At 40.6% G+C, this 27,954-nt stretch overlaps 1 protein-coding gene across 3 annotated transcripts in view; it reads left to right on the forward strand.

Annotated features, from left to right (window-relative positions):
- LOC122413895 (ubiquitin carboxyl-terminal hydrolase 48-like) overlaps positions 1-27,954 on the forward strand; it is a 58,821-nt gene that overhangs the window by 10,380 nt on the left and 20,487 nt on the right. For 2 of the 3 annotated variants that reach the window (XM_043424555.1, XM_043424556.1), the window contains exons 11-12: positions 5,200-5,307; positions 8,324-8,439. In XM_043424555.1, coding sequence (XP_043280490.1) covers positions 5,200-5,307; positions 8,324-8,439 — 224 coding nt within the window. Of the gene's footprint in view, positions 1-5,199; positions 5,308-8,323; positions 8,440-8,532; positions 8,873-27,954 lie in introns of those variants that run through there. The other variant, XM_043424557.1, reaches the window with a different exon arrangement.

Raw genomic sequence — 27,954 nt, forward strand, 5'->3', positions numbered from 1 at the left:
ACGAGCTGGAAGCTCCAACTGGTCCAATGACACTTGCAAGTTTCATCGACGAATCGCTTTCGAAGAGGGGCGAGTTTTGATAAAATTTTTTGTACCCAAAAGTTCGAGGGGCTAGTTAGAAAAATGAGAAAACTCAACCCTACGATTATTAATCGTAAAACAATTTTTTTATCGAACGTTAAAAGTTTTTGTGCGAAAAATATATTTGGAATGAGGAGTTTCTGGATATAAAAATCACAGCCTGTTTCCCTAACTCGACGATATCAGGGCACGCGGAACGTTGGCCAGAAACGACATAAAATACAGTGATATCCCGAAGTAAGTAAGGAAATGTTGTACGTTCCGATATAAACACGGGAGCGCGAGCGAACGCGGGAGTGCAAGAGAGACAGCATCGAATATTCCTTCTCGTTCTTTTTTCCTTTTTCTATGTCTATTTCTCTCTGGCTCTTTTCCTCTGGCAAGCGAGCGAGGGCGGCCAGTGTCTCGGGGGGCGGTCATATATCATCCACCCCCTCCCAAGGGTGGCCACGCAAAAAATCTTACCGGGGCAAAAACTATCATCAGTGCTCGGCAAAGCGAGCTGAACGCTTCGTGTGCTTCGTTCTCCCGTTTGCCTCGTCGCTCTCTTCCGACTCTGTTCCTCCCTCTGCCTCGCGTTTCTCCGCAGCATCCCCTCAGCGCGGCGTCTTCTTCTTCTTCGTCTTCGTTTTCTTCTTTCATTTTGGTTTGCGTGAAAAATTCACACGAGTTTGGTACAAGCGTAAGAAGAGTATTTGAAAAATCTCCTTAAAATGGTCCGTAATCGTCGTCGAGTGACAATTCACAAAGAAATTATCTTATTTCATACGGGAAGAAATACAATAATGTATTCGCGTTTGGAAAACCGTGAAAACCCGATGGAAAAACTTCATCGATTCGCGTTCTCGATCCGGCTCTCCGCAATTGTCTCTAAAAACAAACGTACGTTAACCGGGGGCTTTCCGAGGATGGCATCCCTCCTTCTCACGATTCAATGCCATTTTTCATCGAGGAGAATCGAACAAGGGGTTAAAATCATTACTTCGGGAGTCGGGTAACTTTGAGTAGTATAAGGAGATGGTAAAAATGATCGAAGGCATTTGCTGAAGAAGAAGAAGAAGAAGAAGAAGAAGAAGAAGAAGAAGAAGAAGAAGAAGAAGAAGAAGAAGAAGAAGAAGAAGAAGAAGAAGAAGAAGAAGAAGACGAAGAAAAATAATGGAAAGAAGAAAAGAAGGATGAATAAAATGAAGAGGGAGGATGTTGGCACTCGGGGTTCGGCATCGTCACGTAGGAGCCTGAAAAGAGGATATATAACCTTTCGCTTAGGAATCAACGGCATACCGTAAGCTCACCGAACCGCGATCTCGTCAACCGATTTCTTTTCACCTCGTTCTCTCTCTCTCTCTCTCTCTCCCTTTCCCTCTCTTGGTCTTTTTCTCTTTAGAGTTCTGGGCGATGAAGGTGGAAGGTTTTAGTAGCGTTGGGCAAAAGGATCGAGCGAGTTTGTTTATTTACTTTTTTACATCAATATTTTTTTCCATTTCCCACATTTTTATGGATATGTGTGTGTATGTGTGTGTGTGTGTCTCTGTCTGTCTGTAATATTCTCGTGGTTACTGCTGGTTATTTGTTTAATAGTCTGTCGCCACAGTTCGATCGGCGAGCATCAGAGAGAGGCTGCGAAGGAAGCTCTCGTGATCATCGAAGCGATCCCTCTCTCGTTCACCGCATCGTTGTCCTTCTTCATCTTCTTTCTCGTCTTATTATTCTCGTCCTCGTCATCCCCGTCGTCGTCGTTGTCGTCGTCGTTTCGTAGCGTACAACATTCGAGCCCAGAGACGAAGAAGATTAACCATGGACCAAAGTAGATTCGCCGCTTTACCTCTCTCTCTCTCTTTCTCATTTTCTCTCTCTTTCGCTCTCGCTCTTCCTCTAACTCTCACGTCTTTTTGTCTCTCTATCGACGAGCTTGGGCGCTCTCGCATACACGAGCGAGTGGCCGGTTGTCCAACGTCCACTTGACTGGCCGGCGAACTACGGCAGGATGTCGATTATCGACGCTTTTTGCCATGATTCTCTTGCCTCCAATGCGGCTCATCTCGCTTCATCGTTTTCCTCTCTCTCGCTCTCTCTCCCCTTCTCATTCTCGATATATATATCGAAGAATTGCGCGCGAGCGAGCTCACTCGCTCGCGACCGAGGCGCATAATTAGCTTTCGCGTTATTGTAGAAACTGAACCGCGAGAGACGCTTCCGCTCCGCTATATTACTCGATCCCTCGTCGCCCTCCTCCCCTCTTCCTTTCTCGATAATAAATATATCCCAAGACTCTCCAACACCTCCAGATGCGGCTACGAAAAATCTGCCCCTAAAAACCCAACTCCCTCGAGTATTGTTTACGTTTTTTACTCGAATCTTTTATCGCAATTATTACTCCGAAATAATAATCGTCAGGCTAATAAAATCGTGGAATTTGGGTCGAGTTAGCAGGCTCGTTATTACCATTGCGTTATTGCACCGCGCTTTCGTCTTTTCTCCGAATGCTTCGGTGTCTCGAAGTATCATAACGAAACAGCCAGCACTCTCCTTCCTCCCTATTTTTCGAGCTGAATGAAAATCTTATTCGTCAACGAATTGAGACGGATCTCCGAGCGTTTAGTCAAATGGTTCACAAGGCTTGAGCGCGAGTAAATCAGGGGCCGTCTCTTCGCAGCTCTCGGAACAGGATGCGAGGACCGATATCCCGCAGGGTATGACTCTCCACGCGTTGTACGATGTCCTCCGAACGAAAAGACAAATGTCGGAAGACAGTCGGGGCAGGGAACGAGGCAGAGCAAAAGAGAAATCCCGAACCCCATCGAGCGTGGATGCAGGCTCTCTGTGCGACGGTAAATCAAACCTGGTGATATTAAAAGGCCGCGTATACGCGAAAAACGTAAGATTTATTTCTGCTAGTGAAAGAGTCCGGTACGTGAGGGGCTGGAGAGCTGAAAAGCACGTGTGAGCCACGAGGGTAGTTTTCTCATCGACGAAAACCGCCCCGCGCGAGTCGAATGAGAGCGAGCAAAAACGTGACGATTATATTCGAAAAAGAAGAAATTTACCGCTCGTTAATATTAAACGGTTTGAGCTAGAGGCCGGAGCTCACCGGGAAAAATGCAGTGTTCCAACGATCTTTCAAACTTTCGAGAATTTTCGTAGCCCCGAACATTTCCGTGAGCCCCAATCTCAGCTCAGTGCCTCAGAAAATCGGTTTCGCTCGATTTAACTTCCGGAATATAGCGTACTCGTTCGTGCATAGAGCGAGGCGTGTATTATGAATCGAGAGGTGGCCTTGGCTAAGAATAATAAGGAGGTTTCGTGGTTGTTTCGTGACCGCAGAACCAATGGAAAATGCCCCGATAAAATGGATTTTTTATTCTTTCGCATTTATTTATTTGAATATAGATTTCGTCCGGTTGCATATGTTCGTCTCTCGATAAAATATTTACGTAGGTATGAATAGGTGTGACTAACTCGAAACTCTCCTCGTTTCCCGCATCGTTCGTACATGTTTTTCGGGAATTGTCGTCGGGCTATCTCCGGGGAGTAATATAACGTTCGTTATTCGCAAGGAGGAAAGACCCAGCGATAAAAGAGAGCACGAAAAGGGTGACGAGGAAAAATTCCGTTACGAAAGTTAAACAAAGCATGTTGCCGGGATATTTGTACGCGAGGTACGAAGGTGGAAAAGAGAGGGATAAAAAGAGTGAAAGTAAAACAAAAATAGCTGCGGAGCTTCGTCCGTAATAAGGGTGGGAGGGGAACACGCATGTGTATTATTCCTATGACTCGTTGAGCATGCACAAGCTTCGGACTCTCTGTTTCGCAATATTTGAACAAGCCTCATAATTAATACGCATTCGTCGAGTATTGCTGCTCCGCTCGGCCTGGCTGGCGGAGAGAAACACGAACATTTTTAACTCGGAGGTATTATTAGTATTTGCCAGGAGAGTTTAACTCTCCTCGTTTTCACCGTCTTCTCATTCCACGCGTCGCGGCCAGAGCTTTATCTCGTTTCCAACCAGAGACAATAAAAGGATTCTCGTGCACTTTTCCTACCAATATCTCTCCCTCCGTCCTTTCCTCTCATTTGCTTTAATTTTTTTTTCTTTCCATCCCATTCGTATTAACCCTTGGAAAGTTCCGACGCGACGAACGACGTTTTTTCATACGCGGTGTCCAGCGGCTCTTGAAAACCTCGAATCCCTTTTTTTATCTTTCCATATTCCGAGGTGTACAGCGAAATGTCGTTACAATCGGTATCCCGTGGTGGCGAGGAGAGGAATCTGGAGACGAAAATGTCAGCGATATGCCGCGCAACGTTGGAAGAACGATCGAGAATTTGGAAATCCGTACGGACGATGACTCTCCGATTTCTTTATTCCTCTGCCTCTCATTCCTACTCTTGCGTTCGCCTCTTTCATCCTTCAGAGATATCGTTCTTTAAGGACATTATCTCGCGGGCAATGCCAAGGGGAGATTCCGCCGAGAGGAGGAGAGCATGTGCAAAGGGATGGCAAAAACGATCCGCCCCTCCTTCCTCTCTCGCTCCGTCACTCTCTTAGGTATGTGAAAAATGATGCAGAACCCCTGATTTCCAGGAGCCACGGTACAGGACCGATCGCTTTTGCGAGAGAGGCGCACACGGATCTCCTCCTTTTATCGCGTCGTCTCACTTAGTTTTTCCTCACTTTCACTCTTTCCTTTCGCAGTCTTTATACTTTTCTTCCATACGAGAACATTTCCGTGGAGCTGGTCCCGGAGGAAAGCCAACAAACGTCGCCCGCTTCGTATATGGGTGACGTTGCCTCGGGGCCTCCGCACGAGCAGGAATCCCACAGTCAATCCTGCACTCAACGATTTCATAAGTATATAGAAATATACTCGTGCGGAGAAGAAAAAATATTCAAGGGGGGTAGTCCACGGGGCGAACGAGTCCAAAACATCGCTCAAAACGATTAAACACCCTGACAACTCTAGTAAATAATCGTTTTGTCGAGTTCTCTGATATTTTGACAGTTGTAACGTTTACAAAGAAATGCCAAAATGAATCTGTAACGTAGCACCATTTTTCACGTGTTTTTTCAAACTCGCATTCCTTTTTATTAAGTCCCTTCTCATTCTTTCCTGTTTCAGATATGCTGAGAACTGTGGAAAAACGCCACCCTCGAGCATACAAAATAGTCAATTGCTGTGCGAAGGACACAACGGATTTTTGTACCGTCCCAATGCTGCGAGCGAGCTGTAAGTCCTATTCCCACAGTTATGTGTCATAAATTACTTATTTTCCACAACCGACAACTTGATTGGATCATAATTTTGGATTTCTCCAATTTAACAAAAATCTCATCTTGTTTTGCCATCTTCGAAACCGTTGAAACATTCATTTTCAAATATTCGGTCAACAATTGAAAGGAAATATATTTTTTCTTGGATCCAATGAGCTTGAAGATTTTTTCGTATTGACGAGTAATGGAGAAAATTCGAGAGCATTTTACAAAATTTGAACAAATTCGTTTTGTACAACGTAGCGAAAAATCCTTCGCTCCGAATCGATCGATTATTTTAGTGAACAATTCGTTGATACTTTTTTCGTGAATTTATTAATGCAATTTTTCCACGTTTTTTTACGAAGAAGTGGTGAAATTTTCGTAATTTTGTTTCATCCACGAAAGAAGTAATGGACGATACGATTAAGACAAAAGGGCAAAGTCAGAGAAGGATAGACGAGAGTTACTACATTATAAAGTGAGAGTGCATGACCTTCTTAAGCAGGGGGGGGGGGCAGGAGGTTGGAGAACGTCCTTTTCAAGACCAAGGAGAGATGACTTTCCATACACATACATCTTCCTCTTTCTCTCTCTCTTTCTCTCGTTTGTTCACAAAACGCTTATGATGGATACGCGAAGATGTCAGTCGCATGCCCCGGGGCAAACTCCCGGCTATCCCTCGAGTCATCCGCGTTCCAGGGTCCTTTGCACACGTGACCCCTCTCTCGGACCATTATGCTAAGCCATTGTCCACTATCTGGACTAAGATAGCGTTTCGCGCGGGCGTCAACTCAGCCCCACCCTTCCATCCACTTTGGTAGCTCATCCCTTCAGCATTTTCTCTTTCCTCGTTCTTGGAGCCCTCCTCGCGCACGATCTTCGCATGACACGACGTTAAAAAATCATTTTTCTCCAATCTCGTTCCACCCTTGGCGCGAATATACTCCAGAAGCTTGTCCTTTTGGCCTTTTGCTTCGTGACACAAGTTCCAAATTATTGACAAAGTGAAAAAAGGGTTTTCGTCCCTCGGAATTCGAGCATATTTATTATTGGCTTTTCGTGTGTCGACCTTTTTTTCGTGCGTGTTCCAACTATTCTTTATTATTGTACTACAAATATGAAAACGCATATAGGACCTTCGACGCGCAGTTCGAGGTCAAATCAGTCCAAGTTTTAGCCTCGTTTAATCGCGATTTCCTTCCCTTTTTCTCTCTCCCTCTCTCTCTCGCTTTTGGAATTTCATAAAAACGCAACAACCCGACAAATGAAGCAGGACGAATTCGCAGGCGAGAATGTGCGAGAAGGCTTCCGAACGACGAGTCCGCTAATTTCCATTTTTTCGAATCCCCATTATTCGAACGTTAGGCAAATATTGAACAACGCTGAGCAAGTGAGCGAAAGAGAATGAGAGAGAGAGAGAGAGGGAAGAGAACGCACGATGCACGGGCACGTTTCCCATGCTTTTTGTCATACAAACGTACCGTCGAACACACACACACACACAGTGTACAGAAGGGATAACGAGTGAGATGGAAAGAGAAAGAGAGAGGGGGGGGGGGGGGGGGGAGAGGCCTGCGAGATCACTCTCTGACATTGGAAAATTCAAATTAGCGCGGCATATTGCACTGAATCGAAATTAATTCTCCGTCACTAATTATCCGAAGGGCTGTATCGTTCCGGGACAATTTTATTTGCATTTTTATGGCTCTTTCCTCGTTGTTCTACGAAAAGAGAGAGAAAAAAAAAAATCATCGATGGTGTGCCCACTTTGGACGAGTTTCCTCCCGAATTTCGAGCTGAGGAGACTGGAAAAAAGAAAAGAGGGAAAAAGCATTCAAAAATTCAAACAAAATGCTCGAGTCCCGTGTACGTAGCCCGACTCTGGCTTTCGTTGATCCTAGTTCCGACGTGTAACACACGCGTGAGCAAAAACTTGCTTGCAAGAGAAAGAGAGGGAGAGAGAGAAAAGGTGGATCGAGTAGAAAGGAAAATAGCGAGTTCGGTTGACTGAGAAAGAGAGAGAGAGAGCGAGAGAGAAAGATAAAGAAAGGGAAGAGCCAGCGACGCGGAGAAGGGAGTCAGGTGGGGCAAGAAATTTCTAATTTGCGGTATAATTAAGGGCGGCTTGGCAAAAAGCATCGCAGGGAGGGATTCAACGCGAAATGCGAAGCTGCGCAGTCTCTCGGAGGCTTCGGAGAGAAATACGAATAGCGCATATACGTGCGCGTGTGTCCATCAACGTGTGGCTCTCTCGTATACGTACCGAGAAAATCGGGAATTCCTCGTAGCCGCTCTTATATCCACACGTTGCTGCCCGCTCCTTCACCGCTGCTCGAGCAATTTTAACCAAACTCTTATCCCGCCCGTTCGGAAGCCCGATTTTTATCTTATTTTCTATCTTCTCCCTCATTTTTTACTCCTTACGAATAAAACAGGTAGTAAATCCACGAAAAAAGTTTAAAGCAGATAAATAAACGGAGTTATTGTAAAACGAAGACAATCGTAATTGTGTCCTACAAATAATTCCCTCGGTACATGAGGCTCGTAACAGTTGCGCCTTTGCTTCGTAATAAGATCGTTAAATTTCAATAGTAATAATTGCGAATAATGACAAGACACATATGTATGAATCATACTCAAGAAAATGCTCAGCATGAACCGCGAAAATGAGTGTTATTCCGGTTCGATAATGGCTGTGAAAAAACAAAATGCTTTTTTTTCGTCATTAGCGTTAGTGGCGAACATTAGCGAGATAATGTTATTGCAATTGAGTCATTAAAGGGTTAATTCAAAGTCTTTTTTTAATCATTGAATTGATAATCGTGGATGAAATGCCTAGAAAATTCGAGCGACTTGCAACAATTTTTTTATGATCCACTCTTAACGACTCGATAATTGAAGAATTTATGGAAATAATTAAAAAATTATAATTAAAAGATAAGGACGAATTGTGGCTGACTTACTTTATGGCGAATTTGGGGGCGTTACAGATATACGATAGTTACGGCGGAGGAGTGGAGAAAATTGTTGGAATTTTACGAAGCGGATCACTCAATCACGATAAGAAACACAGGAGTGAAAGACAACGAGCTCGTCACCGATCCCGGTGAGTACTTTGACATTTTTTCACCTCCTTTTTAGCCCTCTTTTCTTCACCTCCTTTGCTTCTTTATTCTCGTAATATCGCTGACGAGCTAAGGACACTGAGCTTACCGGAGCAAATCCCAGCTGTTAAAGCCACGGACGCAACGAATAATGCCAGAAGACATTAGCTCCTGATTTACATAAATTGCACCGGGGCCAGGGGAGGAGAAAGAGTCAAGCGTCGTTGCGAAACTTTGCGTGTCTCTCAGACCAAAGTGTCTCTTCTGCGCCAAAGTGTCTCATTATAATTACCAAGTATCCTGAAAATTAAGCGACGAGTGAAAGAGGCAGAGGAGGAAAAAAACAACGCGGCAGCAACAACAGAGACAACGAGACTGGATGCGAGCTCGATGAAAAATCCTCAAGTTCGCTATCGAAGGGAATTGCTATTTTGATGGTACAATAATAAATAGTTTTCGAGTTATTTATCAAAATGCACTTGTGCACCAAAAGGCCTTTGGCTCGATTTATTTCGTCGCTTCGTTTGCCTCCGTCTCTCGTCTCCTCGATTTTCGTCGCGTGTCCTCTGTCGAAACGGTGTGCAAGCCTGCAAGACGTATGTGCCTGCGTATAAAAGAAGAAGCGAAGAAAAAGAAGGGGCGGCCCGGGGGGAGGTAAAAAGGAACGGACGACGAGGGGAATAAGTGTGGGGAACTCGAGTTGTGGTGATTCTGGATACTATATACTCTGTACACGAGGGCTGCCAAATCGGTTAGTGGCGCTTGTATCGCATTGTGTGTAACGCGTCGAATCCTTCTAAACATCCCATTGTCTTGTCCGTCTCGGAGGTACTCGAAGGAGCCTCGTAAAACGGCGGATAAAAGCGCGAGCAGCGAAGGGAAAGAGTGCAACGATTTTTTGCAACATTTGTCAGAGCCACTTTCGCCTTCTCGACTATCTCTCCTTCGATTCTCTCATCTCTTCTGATAGGTGGCGTTGAATTCGTTCATCCGATCTTTCCCTCAGGCGCGCTCGCTTCTCCAACCCCGAAACGAACACCAGTTCGAGAGAAAGAGAGAGAGAGAGACAAAGTAGATTTGAATTGCAAAACCAAACTCTAAATCGAATCCCGCATTGTCCCGTGCCAGCACGTCCTCTTCCCTCGCCCTTTACATCTCCAGTCCTATCTCCAACCTCAATTGCTCTTCCTGGTGTTCCTCTTCGTCCCTTCTCTCTCGCTCCCTCTCTCCTCGGGGATCCTCTTCTCCGTGTCACCTTTCCTACCCACCCGCAAACACTCGGGCGTCTCCGATCCCTTTACCGCGATGGAGACGTCCGGTAAGACTGAAAGGGATTTTACCAGGGGAGTCGACACTACTCCCACTCTCGATCTTTGACCGCTGCATGCCCCGGTCCTTTAAATCTTGACTAATTGCCCAACCGTGGCATCGGGCATGCGAAAAATCGGCCAATTTTAATAAGCTTTAATCGCTTGAACCTCGTACACACGTCGAAGATTCCCACGGATTTGGAAAGTCGTGGAACGAGGGAATAATTGCCAGATTAATGGAGCCACGAAGCCTCGCAATAAAAGAATCTTCGGGACCACGCACTTATTGCCGCGTTTCGTATCAATCCGCGAGGTTCCCCCACGGAAAAAATATATATGTATAATAGATGCAAAAATATATGCCTAAATATATGCACAGATATACGCTATATATATGTCAAATAGAAGCAACATAGCTGTGGCATAATTGTAACATATAAATAACGTCTAAAAATTTGGCCCACTGGATATATGCTTTCATATATGCCAAACATATATATTACATATACCAAATTTATATGTTCAACATATATACATTATATTTATTTGCATATTGCACACATGAAGCTACATATATGCAACATGCATATAACTTATATACAACACAAACATGTTGCGTATTTCAGATACGTATGTTACAAATATGTTCATCGCATATATGTCACATGTTTCCACAAATGTATGTTGTATATAGGCATTGCATTCATACATCATACACTTACCGATCGTGCGTTAAGCATACGCCTGACATATATGCAACATACATTTGCTCCACGTGGACTGATCAGGTAATGTACATATATGTTACATACAACCATTGCATCAGCAATATATATGTTTAGCATATTTGTTTCATATGAACTACGGATATTACTATATGCTTAATATTTTTATATCTTTGCTGCGTCATAGTGTAAGTACAAATGTAAGCAATCATCAACTCTACTTGGGATGGATTTATTCACGAACGAAGATTTATTTTTCAGAAAAATCATAATATAAGGGTGTGGATCTTTATTTAGATTCGAATAAGTCCTAAGAATGAGATCATTCTTCCAGCGTTTGTAAACCTTAGTTATAATTTGGCGATATTCGATTTCCCCTTTGAAGTGATGCTGCTGATTCTCCTTTCACGAACAAACACTCTCGACTAACTCGTTTCTCCAACTAAATATAATTGTAAGTCGTAAGACATCAGTAAGGTACGTAATCGTAATAATTTACTTCTATTCATGTACTTATGTATAATAATAATAATAACAATGATAATAATAATAATAATAATGAAGTTTGGGTTTTTCGGTTTTGGAACATCATTTTTCCAGCTTTTTTAGACCTTAGTGATGATTAACATTTTCAACCTCTTTCGATAAGCGATGCTGCTGATTCTCTTTACACGAATTTCGTTATATGTGCTGGAATAGGCAATTCCTTACGTTAAGTGGGCACTTAAAATTTGAACATGAAAACTAAATTCCCGATCAGGAGGAAAATGTTTCGATTTGCTACAATAATATACCTTTACTTGAAAATATAGTTTTCTCAACTTATTGCAAGTATGATTGATAGTTGCACGAAAACGTACTTCGTTGAAGCCATTTGGGAATCGTGATTTAACCGTACCTGTATGAATTAATATAGTAATTATGTGAGCATGAAGGAAATTTTGATAAACACATTACTTCTAACCTCTGATCGCATTGATTTTACGTTCGTCAAGTCTCCTTAAGTTAGCTGTGACAATTCCAGGCTTTGGTGAGATACTTTTGTCATAACAACTCTCAGCTAATTCATTTCGGGGATACACACTTTTCAATAAAGATACGGTCATATTTTCTGGCGTTGTTGAGATCATAGCTGCAAAGTGTTGGTCAACGGAAATATAGACTTTGGTATCATGTTGGCCAATTGCTACCTGTGACTTTTAGAAAGAGTTTTTTGTGATAAAAAATAACATGTGTATTGAAAAATAGTTAGTGAAAAACGTGAACAGAATTTGAGAATGTTTTACCATGTCTCCATTCGAGTTTGTTTTTTCAGCATCTGATCTCGATTGTGGTCTTTGTGATGTCGACAGTAAAAGCTCACGTAATTCTGTGAAGGCTAGGATACAAAAAAGTTCAAAAAATTTTTAATACGAGAAGATTTTAACTGATAAAATGTTTTTTCCGAGTATATTTATCAATGACTGCTATTGTTCTTAACATGTTGAGACTTCCATTTTCAAATAATACCTTTCTGAAAATCTTTTACTGTCACATAGTTTTCCCCTGAATTTGAAGTGGATGGTTCATCATCATTTATGGACCTGACGTCAACTCGACGCTCACTAGCGATATTTCTCCCCTATAATAATAAAATATAGTAATTTCATGGTTTTAATTCCATTGCAAATATTTTCATATGATTCTCACAAGATTAATAAAGGCTTCAGCGTATATTATTAACATTGACTGGTAAATAGTGGCACTTAATTTGAATATTTAACGATTATGAATAAATATAAAAATGATTTTTTCATTCGTTTTATTGTGAGGTCATTTTCGTTTTCATTTGTTATTATTTTTATTTCATAACTGAACGAAAAGGAACTTTAGTTACCAATAGAAACGGTGTCGGATGTTGGTCATGAAAAATCGTTTCGTTGCTTTCACTGTGTACCGATGCCGTGTCCTCACATTCCTCATCCTTTTGGAGATTTTATAAATTTTGAAATTCATTATGAAAATTGCAAAGTTCCTTGCGGGAAATAACATTTCCATTAATATAACAAATGAGGAATATTTTTGTATTACCTCTGATGACGTTTCATCCACGATCAAGTGGCGACGTTTCATCCAGTTAGGTTGTCCGACTTTAACAGTTGGATTGTTTTTTCCAATAGAAGCCTTAATCAAAATTTCATTCGTTATAATTCGATCATCAAAAAGCCATGGGTATAGAGCAAGCGTCAGGAGCAATAGTCAACAGTTTTCATACTTGCGGTGATGTGTGGTCTTCTTCGCTAGAAATATTGCATCGCTTTCCATTTTCGTTGAGCTTTTCTTTTGGCAAAGTATGAACACCAGCGTTGTCCTCTCCTTTATCAACCTTTTACATTCTCAAATTAATTTTTATGGTTCTATTTATGCTTAATAAACAAATGTTCACCAAAAGTTTGATGGTAAGTGGTGAAGCAAAATTATATCCACACCTGCTGCGCTGTTTGATTTGTTTGGAGAACTCCTGCGGAGACATCAAACCGCTTCGATCTAGATTTTTTATATTGTCTCTGCGATACCTGATTGTTGGAAGTTTTCTCTCCGCTGTCAGCCTTTTTTTCAATAGAATGTCTTAGTATATGGACTCAATAGAATTACAATTTGTTGCTCAGTGATTAAAGCAAAAATTATTTTCACACCTGTTCCGATGATGGAAATGTGTGAACTTCTGCGATGGTTTCAAAATGCTTTGGTCCAGATCTTTTTGGATGTGTCTGCTTTGTGGTAACAGCGGGACTACCCTCTCCGCTGCTGTCAATCTGTTATATTTTGAATTGTTTTTGATTATTTATCATTTTTTAAAAATAGAAAACTGTGTTTATAAAAATAATTAAAAAACAATTATTCATTATTTACCTGCACTGATACACCGGCCTCTTCGCCTTCGGAAAAACTACCTTCCATGATTTCGCTGACCATGCGCTGGGGTGACGCAATACCATCTAAGGCATTAAGCTTTTTTTCTAGTACCGTAATTGAGCCTGAATTTGAATACGGTCCATCATATTATTATACTTGACGTGACGTGCTTCAACGTTCATATAAAACTCTATACTCACTGGATACGGCAATAATTAGAGCGCTGTAGCAAGCCCAACCACCTAGGGGCTTCTTCAATGTGTCGTGCCATTCAACTGTATAAATTTTATTCGGGTCTTCGTTTTCATCCATAAATTTTTCATAATCAAAGTTTTTTATATGATTAGTATCAATTCCGACTGTGTACGTTTTGTCATCAATCCCTCCAACCCACTTAACGAGAGCCCAAGTTTTTTTGTTAGGATTCCTATTGCAAATTCAATTCGTTTTAACATTCATAATGAACATACACAAAAGATCATCGAATCTCGTTCGTATATATAAGTCAGAAGGGTGTTAATATCGATAATCGATGAATTGATATATCAAACTATTAGAGAGATACTTACTTCGACATGATCCGAATAATAAACTGGTTTCAACAACAAAGGTTTCGCTTACGTTTTTTCGAATGCACGTTTTCTCGAATGCACGTGTTTACGAGCGCGGTTTCGTTTCAAGTCTAAAGGAAATACCCCACGTCTACACAGCTACCAACATGACTTTGTTTTCAACCAATTGAGAAAATGTCATGTAAGTGCAGTTCAAAGGAAGTTCTAATCTTGCAACGTCATTAAATTAGTATTGATATTTCGAAAATTTTTCAGATTACATTTAATCTTAATATTCATTTTTTTAATGGCTGACTTGATTTTCGTCAGTTAGAAACACTGAGGGTGCGTTCAACTTGGCCCACGTTCCGAATCGCGCTCAAAGTGAACATAGCGGCAATGGAGCGCTACCGTCGCTTATTCCTGTTTGCTTTGTCCCTCTCAAATCCACCCAGGTAGTCCAGGTTATTTATTTCCCGTTCATTTTTTTGTTATTGAAAACTATCCACCAATGTATAAACAATATATTTTTAGTTTATAAAATGATATCACGAAACTTTCATTGAAATAATTTTTCATCACATTATCAATTTTTTTAACTTTATATGCTCCCTTGATAGAACTCGAAATAAATGAAATCGAATTGAATTTTCCATTCGTTTTATGTTTTAGTTGCAGCAAAAGACCATAAATAAAAACAGAAATGTCGGGCGATAATGATTGGCTTTCAAATTATCGTTTGTAATGATATATTCCATCAACTCTAAATATAAATTATATTTCATAACAAGGCGGAGATGTTATACATGTTTCACAAATTAATTACATATAGATTCCGTATTTATAAAATTACGTTAGTAATTCAAATTTGTTGGGATGTATACACGCGACCAACATCGAATGGTCGGGCATAGATAAAACAGTAACTTTCTGATCGATTTCTGTAGCTTCGATAGCCGCTTGGTTTGGACACACTTTCATAAAAATTAAGTGGCTCAATCGCCGATTGGGAAATAAATTATTAGGCTTTGTTTCATAATATTTTCCGATAGCAAAACATTTCTGTTCATTTTCAATTGACATCAAGTAAAAGTTTTCTATTTCGAATATTTTACCACCTTTGACTAGAACAGTGTAACTATTTCTTTTTGTAACTCTATTGTAGTTCTTACTGTGAACTATTTCGTTTTTGATGGAAATTCGTCTATAACATTTTACGTGACTGTTCACATCAACATTCATGTCCAGCCGTTGCAACGCCAAGAAATCTTCCATTGGTAATTGACCAACCAACGTCGCTTTCCCAATCAAATCAATACACTCAACTTTTTCTGAAACTTCAGGACTTTTTCGTTTGCCAGTGATATCTTGAAGAAACTGGCGTGCTCGTGGACTCAAAAAATTATCACATGTTTCTTGTAATTCATTGAATGCCAACTTGAATCGGAAGGATTTTAGAATCTGTAAATCAGCGGAATTAGAGCTGTGTACAAATCTTTTAATCTCTTGATGAAAATTTTCATAGACAAAGGCGCTATGAGACCAAAGTGGTCCCCAATCTATAACACTTTGTGCCAAATGGGTCAATAGATGGACATTGAATGAAATATGTTGTCTTCCATATAATTTTTCGACATCATTAACAAATTGGAAAAGACACCGTTGAGCATGATATACATCGCTTTCTAAAACAGAAGTTTTTAACAAAATCGAAATTGCTTCTACTAGTAACCCCCAATGCTGAACATATCTATAGGGCAAGTAAGTTCTTAAAACGGGCAAACTATAAAACAAAAGCCATATGGCTAGTTCGTGCGCCTTGAGGTGTAATCTATCGGTAGAAAATTTACGTGGCGTTCGTGAAATGTCCATTGACGGTTTTATCGAGAGCAAATATTCATCAATTTCGTCGACGTAGTTGCCTAGGTAAAAAATCTCTTCGTGATTTTTTGAATCGAACCACAGTTTCAAGAATTGTCTGCATACCCCCAGTGGAACACAATGCATCCAGTCTACAATCAAGTTGTTAATTATGTCAAAATTTGGTATATCGCACAAAGTTGAACGACGCTTGATCCCTTTTCGACGTAGCTCTGCAAATCTCATCGTTTCGTTATGATCACGCAAACCCTCACCATAAGCGTTCCCTGCATCGTCTATGGGGTATACGCGAACGTGGCCATTCCCTTTAGCAATTTCCTCGCCTTTATGCTTGCAAAGACCGCAGCCATACGCCCCGCGGAAAGTTTTGGAACATCTCAATTCAGGCCGTTCAACAGAATCACATACGCCCAGCAAGATGCGGCATTTCTTATGATATTCTGTACTGCCATAATTGTACTGGAATCCAGTTGTGAATAATGATCTAGCTTCCTCGACAAATGGCTTGATAAATTCGTTACTATCAGGTTTGGCACTACCTAGAAAAATACTGGCCAGTAACATATGACGTTTACGTAAGTGCGGATGAATTTCGTTGATCGTACACACAATAGGAGTTATTGACCGATGAGAAGATTTGAACAGGGGTGTTGAGTCGATGCTGAAATTGAGGCTTATCATAGTCTCTGAAGTGTCATCAGCATAGCTTTTTCTATAAAGATGACCATCGAATATGTCTTCGATCGCATAAGGACAATTTTTTTTCCGATCTCTCGCATATGATAAAGCTGGATGGTGACGTTTGCAGAAATTTTTCAACTGTTCCGTTAAAGATAAATGTAGGAAATGTGCACCAGATTCTCGGTTTTTCCGAATATTTATGTCGATGTTGCATTTTACGCAATGTAACACCTGTTGATTGTTTGAGTCATCTTCAAAACCAATGTACGCACCACACGTGGGGCATAAATGGTGAATTTGAATCGGTATGGTGAAGCAATTAACCATTTTGTTAAAATGATATAAGGACGTAAATTTAGAAGATGTATCTGTTAGTACATCAACCAATCTTGTCATACATGTGGTTACTTCATCGTCGAGGTTTTTCCATAATTTAACTGCCAAGATCAATAAAGTCCGTACCAAAACTTCTTTTGGATATCGAATACCTTGCAGTTCGCTTAGGACAGATTTACTAATACTGCATTTCAAAATTCTGTCGTCATGATCGCCGTCGAGATTCCGAGTTACATTCATATCTTCGTAGATATTGCAGTCAGGTAATTCTTCATCACTGCTCTCGTATGATTCTTCGCGCGAAAGTTCTTCATTAACAGCAAATGAGTCGTCAAAGCAACAAACGTCATGATTGAAATTTCCCTAAATTAGATAAACAATCCTGATTTCACATGTTCAAACATATTTTGCATTCGAGGGTACGAATTCAGTCTGATACCAACACTATCATTCAAACTAGCTGGTTGACTTGTACTCGGAGAATGAAATTCCGAATCGATTATAGCTGTATCCGTTGACGTTGACGCTTGGCAAGTTTCAAGTGCATTTGACATACTCTTTTGATATGAGTATTCATTCATCTGTTGATAAAAAGTAAAACATATTAAAGGGTTTTAAAGATTTTCAGGCATGTGATACTAGTCATCAGTTTGTAAAAATACTCTCAAAAGCACACTTAGATAATAGAGTATTTGGTTTCGATGAAAATTTTGAACGGACTAATAAATAATTCTTGCGGGACTAACAGTACACAAAAAAACGGGGATACCTGAATATAGGGAACGGGATTGTAAGAAGGATGTATTCAGCTACGATACGCTATTCCGCAATATTCTTCATAGTCTTTCTAAGTATTTGTCAACAATCAGGAATTGAGCGTTATCTAATGTAAGATTAGAGATTTTTTTAAGTTATTATCAAAGATGAGCTTCAAAGAGATAGCAAAATCTTTATCTTCATTGTGTCGAATTTCGAATTACTTTTTTTTCAAAGCAATTTAATTTCCAACTCAAAAATAATTCAGAAAAAGCAACTGATATTTCATAAATTGTCTAATTGATAAAAAAATGTATGGTGGTATGTGGTTAGTGTATCGAAACTTATAAGCGATAGCTATTCCGTTGATTATTAACCCTTAGAGTGCACACTGGGTCGTTTTGACCCCATAAGCATATGGATGACGCAATAAGTGTGCATTCGAAGGGTTAAAGTGCCTGCTATTCATCGGAAGCTCAAAAGCTGCAATAGTTGGAATATATACAGTGTTGAGGTTATGAAAAAGGCTCCAACTATTAAGTGATGATTCAACAATTGTGTACCTGCTCTTGTTCATCTCTGGTTTTTATTGTGGCCTTCCAACGATTTTTCGTTCTTTTCGGAACATGTGCACTGCCGTGGCAAAGGTATTGCTTGTAAGGACCTCTTTTTTTCGACATGATTGAAATTCCATACGAAATGATAACTGTTCGATTCCTCGAGAAACTTAGATGTATTCATCTCACGGACATGAAGATTTATGCACAGGATTTGAGAGGGACAAAGCAAACAGGAATAAGCGACGGTAGCGCTCCATTGCCGCTATGTTCACTTTGAGCGCGATTCGGAACGTGGGCCAAGTTGAACGCACCCTCAGTGTTTCTAACTGACGAAAATCAAGTCAGCCATTAAAAAAATGAATATTAAGATTAAATGTAATCTGAAAAATTTTCGAAATATCAATACTAATTTAATGACGTTGCAAGATTAGAACTTCCTTTGAACTGCACTTACATGACATTTTCTCAATTGGTTGAAAACAAAGTCATGTTGGTAGCTGTGTAGACGTGGGGTATTTCCTTTAGACTTGAAACGAAACCGCGCTCGTAAACACGTGCATTCGAGAAAACGTGCATTCGAAAAAACGTAAGCGAAACCTTTGTTGTTGAAACCAGTTTATTATTCGGATCATGTCGAAGTAAGTATCTCTCTAATAGTTTGATATATCAATTCATCGATTATCGATATTAACACCCTTCTGACTTATATATACGAACGAGATTCGATGATCTTTTGTGTATGTTCATTATGAATGTTAAAACGAATTGAATTTGCAATAGGAATCCTAACAAAAAAACTTGGGCTCTCGTTAAGTGGGTTGGAGGGATTGATGACAAAACGTACACAGTCGGAATTGATACTAATCATATAAAAAACTTTGATTATGAAAAATTTATGGATGAAAACGAAGACCCGAATAAAATTTATACAGTTGAATGGCACGACACATTGAAGAAGCCCCTAGGTGGTTGGGCTTGCTACAGCGCTCTAATTATTGCCGTATCCAGTGAGTATAGAGTTTTATATGAACGTTGAAGCACGTCACGTCAAGTATAATAATATGATGGACCGTATTCAAATTCAGGCTCAATTACGGTACTAGAAAAAAAGCTTAATGCCTTAGATGGTATTGCGTCACCCCAGCGCATGGTCAGCGAAATCATGGAAGGTAGTTTTTCCGAAGGCGAAGAGGCCGGTGTATCAGTGCAGGTAAATAATGAATAATTGTTTTTTAATTATTTTTATAAACACAGTTTTCTATTTTTAAAAAATGATAAATAATCAAAAACAATTCAAAATATAACAGATTGACAGCAGCGGAGAGGGTAGTCCCGCTGTTACCACAAAGCAGACACATCCAAAAAGATCTGGACCAAAGCATTTTGAAACCATCGCAGAAGTTCACACATTTCCATCATCGGAACAGGTGTGAAAATAATTTTTGCTTTAATCACTGAGCAACAAATTGTAATTCTATTGAGTCCATATACTAAGACATTCTATTGAAAAAAAGGCTGACAGCGGAGAGAAAACTTCCAACAATCAGGTATCGCAGAGACAATATAAAAAATCTAGATCGAAGCGGTTTGATGTCTCCGCAGGAGTTCTCCAAACAAATCAAACAGCGCAGCAGGTGTGGATATAATTTTGCTTCACCACTTACCATCAAACTTTTGGTGAACATTTGTTTATTAAGCATAAATAGAACCATAAAAATTAATTTGAGAATGTAAAAGGTTGATAAAGGAGAGGACAACGCTGGTGTTCATACTTTGCCAAAAGAAAAGCTCAACGAAAATGGAAAGCGATGCAATATTTCTAGCGAAGAAGACCACACATCACCGCAAGTATGAAAACTGTTGACTATTGCTCCTGACGCTTGCTCTATACCCATGGCTTTTTGATGATCGAATTATAACGAATGAAATTTTGATTAAGGCTTCTATTGGAAAAAACAATCCAACTGTTAAAGTCGGACAACCTAACTGGATGAAACGTCGCCACTTGATCGTGGATGAAACGTCATCAGAGGTAATACAAAAATATTCCTCATTTGTTATATTAATGGAAATGTTATTTCCCGCAAGGAACTTTGCAATTTTCATAATGAATTTCAAAATTTATAAAATCTCCAAAAGGATGAGGAATGTGAGGACACGGCATCGGTACACAGTGAAAGCAACGAAACGATTTTTCATGACCAACATCCGACACCGTTTCCATTGGTAACTAAAGTTCCTTTTCGTTCAGTTATGAAATAAAAATAATAACAAATGAAAACGAAAATGACCTCACAATAAAACGAATGAAAAAATCATTTTTATATTTATTCATAATCGTTAAATATTCAAATTAAGTGCCACTATTTACCAGTCAATGTTAATAATATACGCTGAAGCCTTTATTAATCTTGTGAGAATCATATGAAAATATTTGCAATGGAATTAAAACCATGAAATTACTATATTTTGTTATTATAGGGGAGAAATATCGCTAGTGAGCGTCGAGTTGACGTCAGGTCCATAAATGATGATGAACCATCCACTTCAAATTCAGGGGAAAACTATGTGACAGTAAAAGATTTTCAGAAAGGTATTATTTGAAAATGGAAGTCTCAACATGTTAAGAACAATAGCAGTCATTGATAAATATACTCGGAAAAAACATTTTATCAGTTAAAATCTTCTCGTATTAAAAATTTTTTGAACTTTTTTGTATCCTAGCCTTCACAGAATTACGTGAGCTTTTACTGTCGACATCACAAAGACCACAATCGAGATCAGATGCTGAAAAAACAAACTCGAATGGAGACATGGTAAAACATTCTGAAATTCTGTTCACGTTTTTCACCAACTATTTTTCAATACACATATTATTTTTTATCATAGAAAGAATTAGGTCGCCCAGGCTCCAAGGTTATGATTCCTTATAGTGAATTTTCAAGGGCAGAATCAGCACTAACGCCTACAGCGATGGCAACAATGTTGTTACGAGCAGTGTTCTCGGAGGAAATACTGCTCGTCAGTAATTATAAAGGCGGAACACCTAAAAATGCCAAAGAGCCCAACATCAGGCACAAAGCTCTCGACAAAACGAAAGTTGAGGCAATCAGAGGTGAAAAAAATCGCATCCCTCCACAAATATATGTAGTTTTTTCCCAGGGAAAATAACTTCTGATAAAATATTTCCGTTTCCAGAAACAGTGAAGCAACGATTTGGAAAAGAATTCCGAGAAGGCGATTTCGGTAGAGCCATTAATGTAAAATGCAACAAGCTTAGGCAACTTCGCCGCGAAGCAGAAGTAACTGTTAAAAAATATACTTAATTTTTTGGAAATGGAAATTAAGAACTATCCCGTCAGATAATATATGTAAATTTTGTTACTGTTTCTTTATTTCAGGCGAAACGGGGAAATTCATAGAGAAGTGGTTCTCGTTTGTCCCTTCAAACTTTAAACGTCACAAAAACGAGGGATATGAATTCAAATTTATTTAAAATAAAGGAAAATATATAACCTTATAATGATTATAAATCAATACGAATAAAACTTAATTATGATTGATATTATTATATTATATAATATGGTTTGATAAATTATGATGATGCAATTGATGTGTTACGACTTACAATTATATTTAGTTGGAAAAACGAGTCAGTCGAGAGTGTTTGTTCGTGAAAGGAGAATCAGCAGCATCACTTCAAAGGGGAAATCGAATATCGCCAAATTATAACTAAGGTTTACAAACGCTGGAAGAATGATCTCATTCTTAGGACTTATTCGAATCTAAATAAAGATCCACACCCTTATATTATGATTTTTCTGAAAAATAAATCTTCGTTCGTGAATAAATCCATCCCAAGTAGAGTTGATGATTGCTTACATTTGTACTTACACTATGACGCAGCAAAGATATAAAAATATTAAGCATATAGTAATATCCGTAGTTCATATGAAACAAATATGCTAAACATATATATTGCTGATGCAATGGTTGTATGTAACATATATGTACATTACCTGATCAGTCCACGTGGAGCAAATGTATGTTGCATATATGTCAGGCGTATGCTTAACGCACGATCGGTAAGTGTATGATGTATGAATGCAATGCCTATATACAACATACATTTGTGGAAACATGTGACATATATGCGATGAACATATTTGTAACATACGTATCTGAAATACGCAACATGTTTGTGTTGTATATAAGTTATATGCATGTTGCATATATGTAGCTTCATGTGTGCAATATGCAAATAAATATAATGTATATATGTTGAACATATAAATTTGGTATATGTAATATATATGTTTGGCATATATGAAAGCATATATCCAGTGGGCCAAATTTTTAGACGTTATTTATATGTTACAATTATGCCACAGCTATGTTGCTTCTATTTGACATATATATAGCGTATATCTGTGCATATATTTAGGCATATATTTTTGCATCTATTATACATATATATTTTTTCCGTGGGGGTTCTTGGAACGACCGCTAATTAGGACGATTCGGCGTGGAACGAGCGAGGTTTTTGTTGTACGCAGACATAGTGGATAATCGGGAAAAAGAATAAGGGATAAAAAACGGTTGAGGGGGCGCAGGGGAGACGAAGACAGGAGCGATACTGAAGAGAAGCGACAGGTCCAGAACAAACAGACAATTTAGCTCGTTTCAAGTAGGGCGCTTTCGAAGGGAGATATGAGTCCGAGCTTGCTTGCTCTCACCGCGCGTCGTTGAGGAAGGGAGAACGAGGACGGGAGGAAGGGGAGGTTTGATACGGCGAGGAAAAATCAGGGGTTGGCGCGCTTACGTTGACTGATACGCGGGGACTCTGGTCTCGGCTAACGAGCACGGACCGAAGACGCGAAGCCCGGGGCGCACCTCCTCTGGCAAATGTTGCGAGCAAACCGCATTTGGCCTCTTTTCCCCTCGCCACCTCCCATCAACTCTTGAAGCTTTAGAGGGCGCTCTCTCGACGCGGGTTCCGGAAGGGGAATCTCCGGGCCGCGCATTAGGCATCGTCCGGACTCGTATCAATCACCTCCCGCTCCCTTATCCTTCACGATTTTCGCCTTTTCGAACTGACTCGTCATTGTTTTCGCTCCCCGCCTCCGCCGCACCGAGCCCTCCCGTCGCGCTCTTCGAGCTCGGTTTATTCTTTCGAGTATCGGCTCGTCTGCGGCACGAATTACGTAAGATCCGGAAAACAACTTGGAGTTTGTTCTTCAAAATTTTTCTGCAAACCCACTCGCACCGTTCGCCAAATAAGTTTCGTCGAGGCGCGGATGAATGTTCACGAGGGGAAGCGCGCTCTCTTCCATGCTGGACCAGTTCTTCGATCGGGTTAGCGCCGCTCGTAAATATCGTTTAGCGCCTCGAGTGGACCACCAGAAGCAGCTTCCCTTAGGCGAGTGTTCTCCCGGCTTTACAGATGAGTCTTTCGTCCAGTATCACAAATCAGAGGGACGAACGGGGACTCGTGATACAAGCAGGCGCTTTCGCGCTACGTATTCGTTACAAAACATTAGCAGTCTCCGGGGTAAGAGAAAAAGGAGGGAGCGAGAGAGCTAGTCTTGCGGTGGAGAGCGCGCGAGGTTACACCCCACAAGAATTAATATTCCTGCCGAGCGTTTAGATTTAGAACGTGAATTTACCCGATTAGTTTGCATTCGTCTCTCTCTCTCTCTCTCTCGCTTGCTCGGCCCATCGCCAGAATTGCGCGAGTAGTTTTGCCCGTTGTTGCTCAACTCGGTCGCTCCTCGTTCCCTAAACCGACGACGAGCAGGACCGCGACCAGTTTGACCCACCAAAAGGACACGAATAACGTGGCCAAGGGTGGGCGCTCGAGAAGCAGCAATTGCGAGGGGAAAGAGCGCGGGGCAGTCCTTTAGCGAGGATTTACTCGAGTCTCGAGGGTGTGGGGAGCAGCCTCGCAAATCGAGACTTTGGCTCTCCGGTCAGCCGGACATACCGAGACAAATATTATTTAGCGAAGCGACAAGTGCACCGGACGCGTCCCTTCGCGAGCTCCCTAAAATGTCTCCTTCCGGCGACCGCGGGCCGACCATACATCACCCATTATCACGTATGCATCTAAGCTTTTTCGTCCGCGCGATCTCCCGAATGTAACTCAGCGATAATTGGAGCTTTTCTTTTTAATTCTTTGCATACTGGAGCACTGAAATTTTTCCTTTTCATCGTGGATTTTTCTCTCGGAATCGCAGAATTCTTTGGCCCCCGTTTCCCCTTCGTTATCGATGCTTTTGTCTCACTTTTTTTGGAACTTCACGTCGAAACTCTGATTCCGTCGAGGTGATAAACTCCCCGGAATTATTCCGCCCAACGAAACCAGTCCAGATGCTCCTTTTTCCTTCTCACCATCCGACTCTCGACCAGACCCGCTGGAAAAAAAAAAAAAACAAAAAATAGTTGCAACAGAAAAAACGGGGCGTAGAATGAATGGAAAAAATGATTTCGTCCAATTTGCCCGGAGAATTCGTCCCGTCGGAGCCTATTCCGGCACAGCGGGGAATCTAATCGCAACGGAAGTAGCGATTCTCTCCTCGCTCGAACAACAGGCCTATTTCCAAGAGGAAGAAAATTAGCGGATCTTCCGAAGCGAACGCCGTTCGGGAGCCCCTCCTCCTCTCGCCCATTTACTCTTTCAGTCTTTCCCTTATCCTGCTAAAGATCCCCCACTTGTTCTGGCACACTTGACTCCCGAAATCGCCACGGGAGGGCCGCCCTTCAATCTTCTCTCTCTTTCTCCATCTCGCTCCCATTTGTACCAGGATTAAATGGACCGACTAGATGACCGATGCTTCTCGGCGACGACGAGCGAGACCTTCCAACAAGATAAAACAAGGATAAAGTCTGCTTAGTTCCCATATCCGCACCTAAACCCGACGTCGAAACAAATTTCCGCGTCTTCGGAACGCCCCTCCAAACCGGAGACAAAGGTGGAAAGGAAAATACCGCGTCGACAAAGTTTTTCCGATCGCTGCACTTTTTGGTAGCATTTTTTTATCGGTTTTTTTATTATTAAAAATTTCATGACATCTGAAGAATTTAAGGGTGAATGATACAAAAGTCGAAATAATTAGAAATTGATTAAATTTGGTGATAATGTTCTTCAACATCAAGTGCGAAAACACAAATTTTTTCAAAATTTTCTTCTGTTTAGTTATCGAGTAATTACGCATTAAAGCAGATTTCTTATGCCTGGAATGTATACCTATATATATGGAAACGCTATGCTTATACACGTGAACTTTAGTGATCAATTACTCGATAACTGTACAGAAGAAAAATCTTAAAAAATTTGTATTGTCAAATTTGGCACTAAAGAATGTGTTCACCAAATTTTATAAAATTCTGATCATTTTGAATTTTTTTATGTTTTTAGCATGGTTTAGCATGGTTTAGCATGGCAACATTGTATCGCCTGTGCAATATATCCTTAATGCATTCCATAGCGCAGTATTAATCGTTGTTCTTTTTCTTTTTTATTCAGCATAACCCGGAGGCTTTTAAGCCGATTAAAATATTCCTGCCTCGAGCCACTTTGTTGTGGTTGACCCGAGAGCGAAGACGTTCGTTAGCTCAATCTTCGCAGAATCTTTCCAAGATCCTCTTGCACAAGGAATAATTAGAGCTCCTCCTCGAGAAATGTCACCGCGTCTTAGAGACATCGCTTGACTCGATACAAACGCACCGAGATTTCGGTTAATTATTTTCGACTTTAATAATTATCTGTTTGCTCTGAAACGAGAGTTCGCAGTCGTGAGGAGCGTTCAGGGAGGCTTTCTTATGGGATGGAAAATCTGTTGATTCTTCAAACGAGTGGAATCCACCGAATCGAGTATTCGTTTCGTTATGAATTAGAATCTCCGTTCGCAGATGTTGAATTCTGCGTTAATATTCTTCGGGCGACTCCGACACTGCTGTGAATGAAATTCGACGTCAATGTGTTGAAGAGATTCGTCGCTAATGCAGTTACGATTTTGATCGAAGATCTTGCCTCGAGGCTGTGTGCAGACCCTTCGCGTCAGTGTATAGAAAATTGCAAGACTTTGTATCGATCCCCCATCAAGTGAGACTACGAAATAAATGGATTTGTGGGAGGAATGAAAACAGAAAATTCACATAATCGTCGTGCTTCGAGAATAAGACGATTGACGATGCTTCCTGATACATTTTTTATCGCTCCTTTTCCTTATTTTCTCGTGGGGTTTCTCAAGTTAATGGGCGTTAGCGACCTCTGCCAATTTTTGACAGGATCCTCGCATTAATCACGAGTCCATCAAGGACCGAGAGTGCAAGAGATCGAGAGGAGGGAGAGGGGGGGGGGGGGGGAGAGCAAGAGGAATTCTTTCTTGCTGCTCCTTATTGTCACCCCCTCCTTCGGAGAGCACTAGCAAAACGTGGAGAAACGCCAGAAGCGACATACACACGCGCATACACACGGATAAAATCGTTCTCAATGCCTGCCGGCTCAGTCGGAGACAATTCCCGCTTGCCACAACCGTGACGAGATCATTTTTTTCTTCTCCCGTTTCCTACGCGTTTTTTTGTCCTTCCTTTTCTATGTTTTTTCCCTTCTCTCATTCGCAGTGTTTATTTTTTCGTCTGTCTCATTCCTGCATTTGTTCTCTCAAATACCAATCGGCTTCTACGATTTTTCTTATTTTTTTCGTCCGGCTCGAATCATTTCAAATTTCGTTGCTCCTTCTCCGTATACCGATCCTCCGAGGATCCACTTCGATGTCGAACGCCGCAGACCTTTCGCTCTCGATCCGCACGCGTTTCGTCACCCGTCGGAATATCGACTTCTGTTCCATCAAAACGGCCACTGCCTCAAGGACATGAGCAGAGACCCTTTTGATTTATTACTTTTAATTATCCCACGATCACATGAGATCGATTTTCTTAGCCTCCTTTTCCTCTTTAGTCCGCTACCATAGTCTCGTTTATTCTGAATTTTTTTTTAATTAGCCCTTTCGGTTCGTCGGTTCTTCTAGGAACGTCGTTCCCTGTCGTTCTCCTTCTTTTCGAATTCTTTTTGCAGTGCACAAAATCCACACCAAAATCATACTGCCCCGAAGCATTCTCACTCGGTTAACCAAAGTGTAGAAAAGTTGCGAATAAAATCTGCGACTTCGAGAAAACTGAGACCAAGTTTGTCCATCGTTTTCCGGGCGTTAACACCAGCAAAGTTTTTACCCTGCTCTCCGACCTTTCATACGTACAATACTGTGTCTTGATCCTTGGCCCCTTTATGGTTTCACTGCCCTCCAATGGCACTTTAGGGAAATACACGCACGCACCATTCCTTCGATGTTGAAATTTTCTTGTCCTTTATCTCACTATCTTTGTATATTATGTATCATTCGACAATAAAACTCGATTCGGCAACTTTACTCTTGTGTTTACGCCACCAATTGTCCAATTCTCAATGGTCTATTCCAAGATATTTGAAAGCACTCATTCGTCACTAGAGTTCTTCGTCTGTACTGCACTTCCTTCGACGTTCAAACTTTCTTGTACTTGTGTGATAGTGGATTTTTGGAAACGAATCAAACAATTGGAATTTCGTATAAAAAATGGCGACAGAATCGTGTAGACTTTTTTTTAAATTCTTTCAATCTTGTTTGGAAATTGTAGCACTTATTTTCGCTACTTACGAAAATTCATACAAAACGAATTATACTGAAATTAGTTGATTTTTTTGTTACGTGACATTAAACGAATGGGTCATTTTTTTTTGACATTTATTTTCTTCTTTTCATATTTCACCTTTTTTTTGAAGTG

This window comes from Venturia canescens, chromosome 7 (genome assembly GCF_019457755.1).
Source record: "Venturia canescens isolate UGA chromosome 7, ASM1945775v1, whole genome shotgun sequence".
NCBI classification, from domain to species: Eukaryota; Metazoa; Arthropoda; class Insecta; order Hymenoptera; family Ichneumonidae; genus Venturia; species Venturia canescens.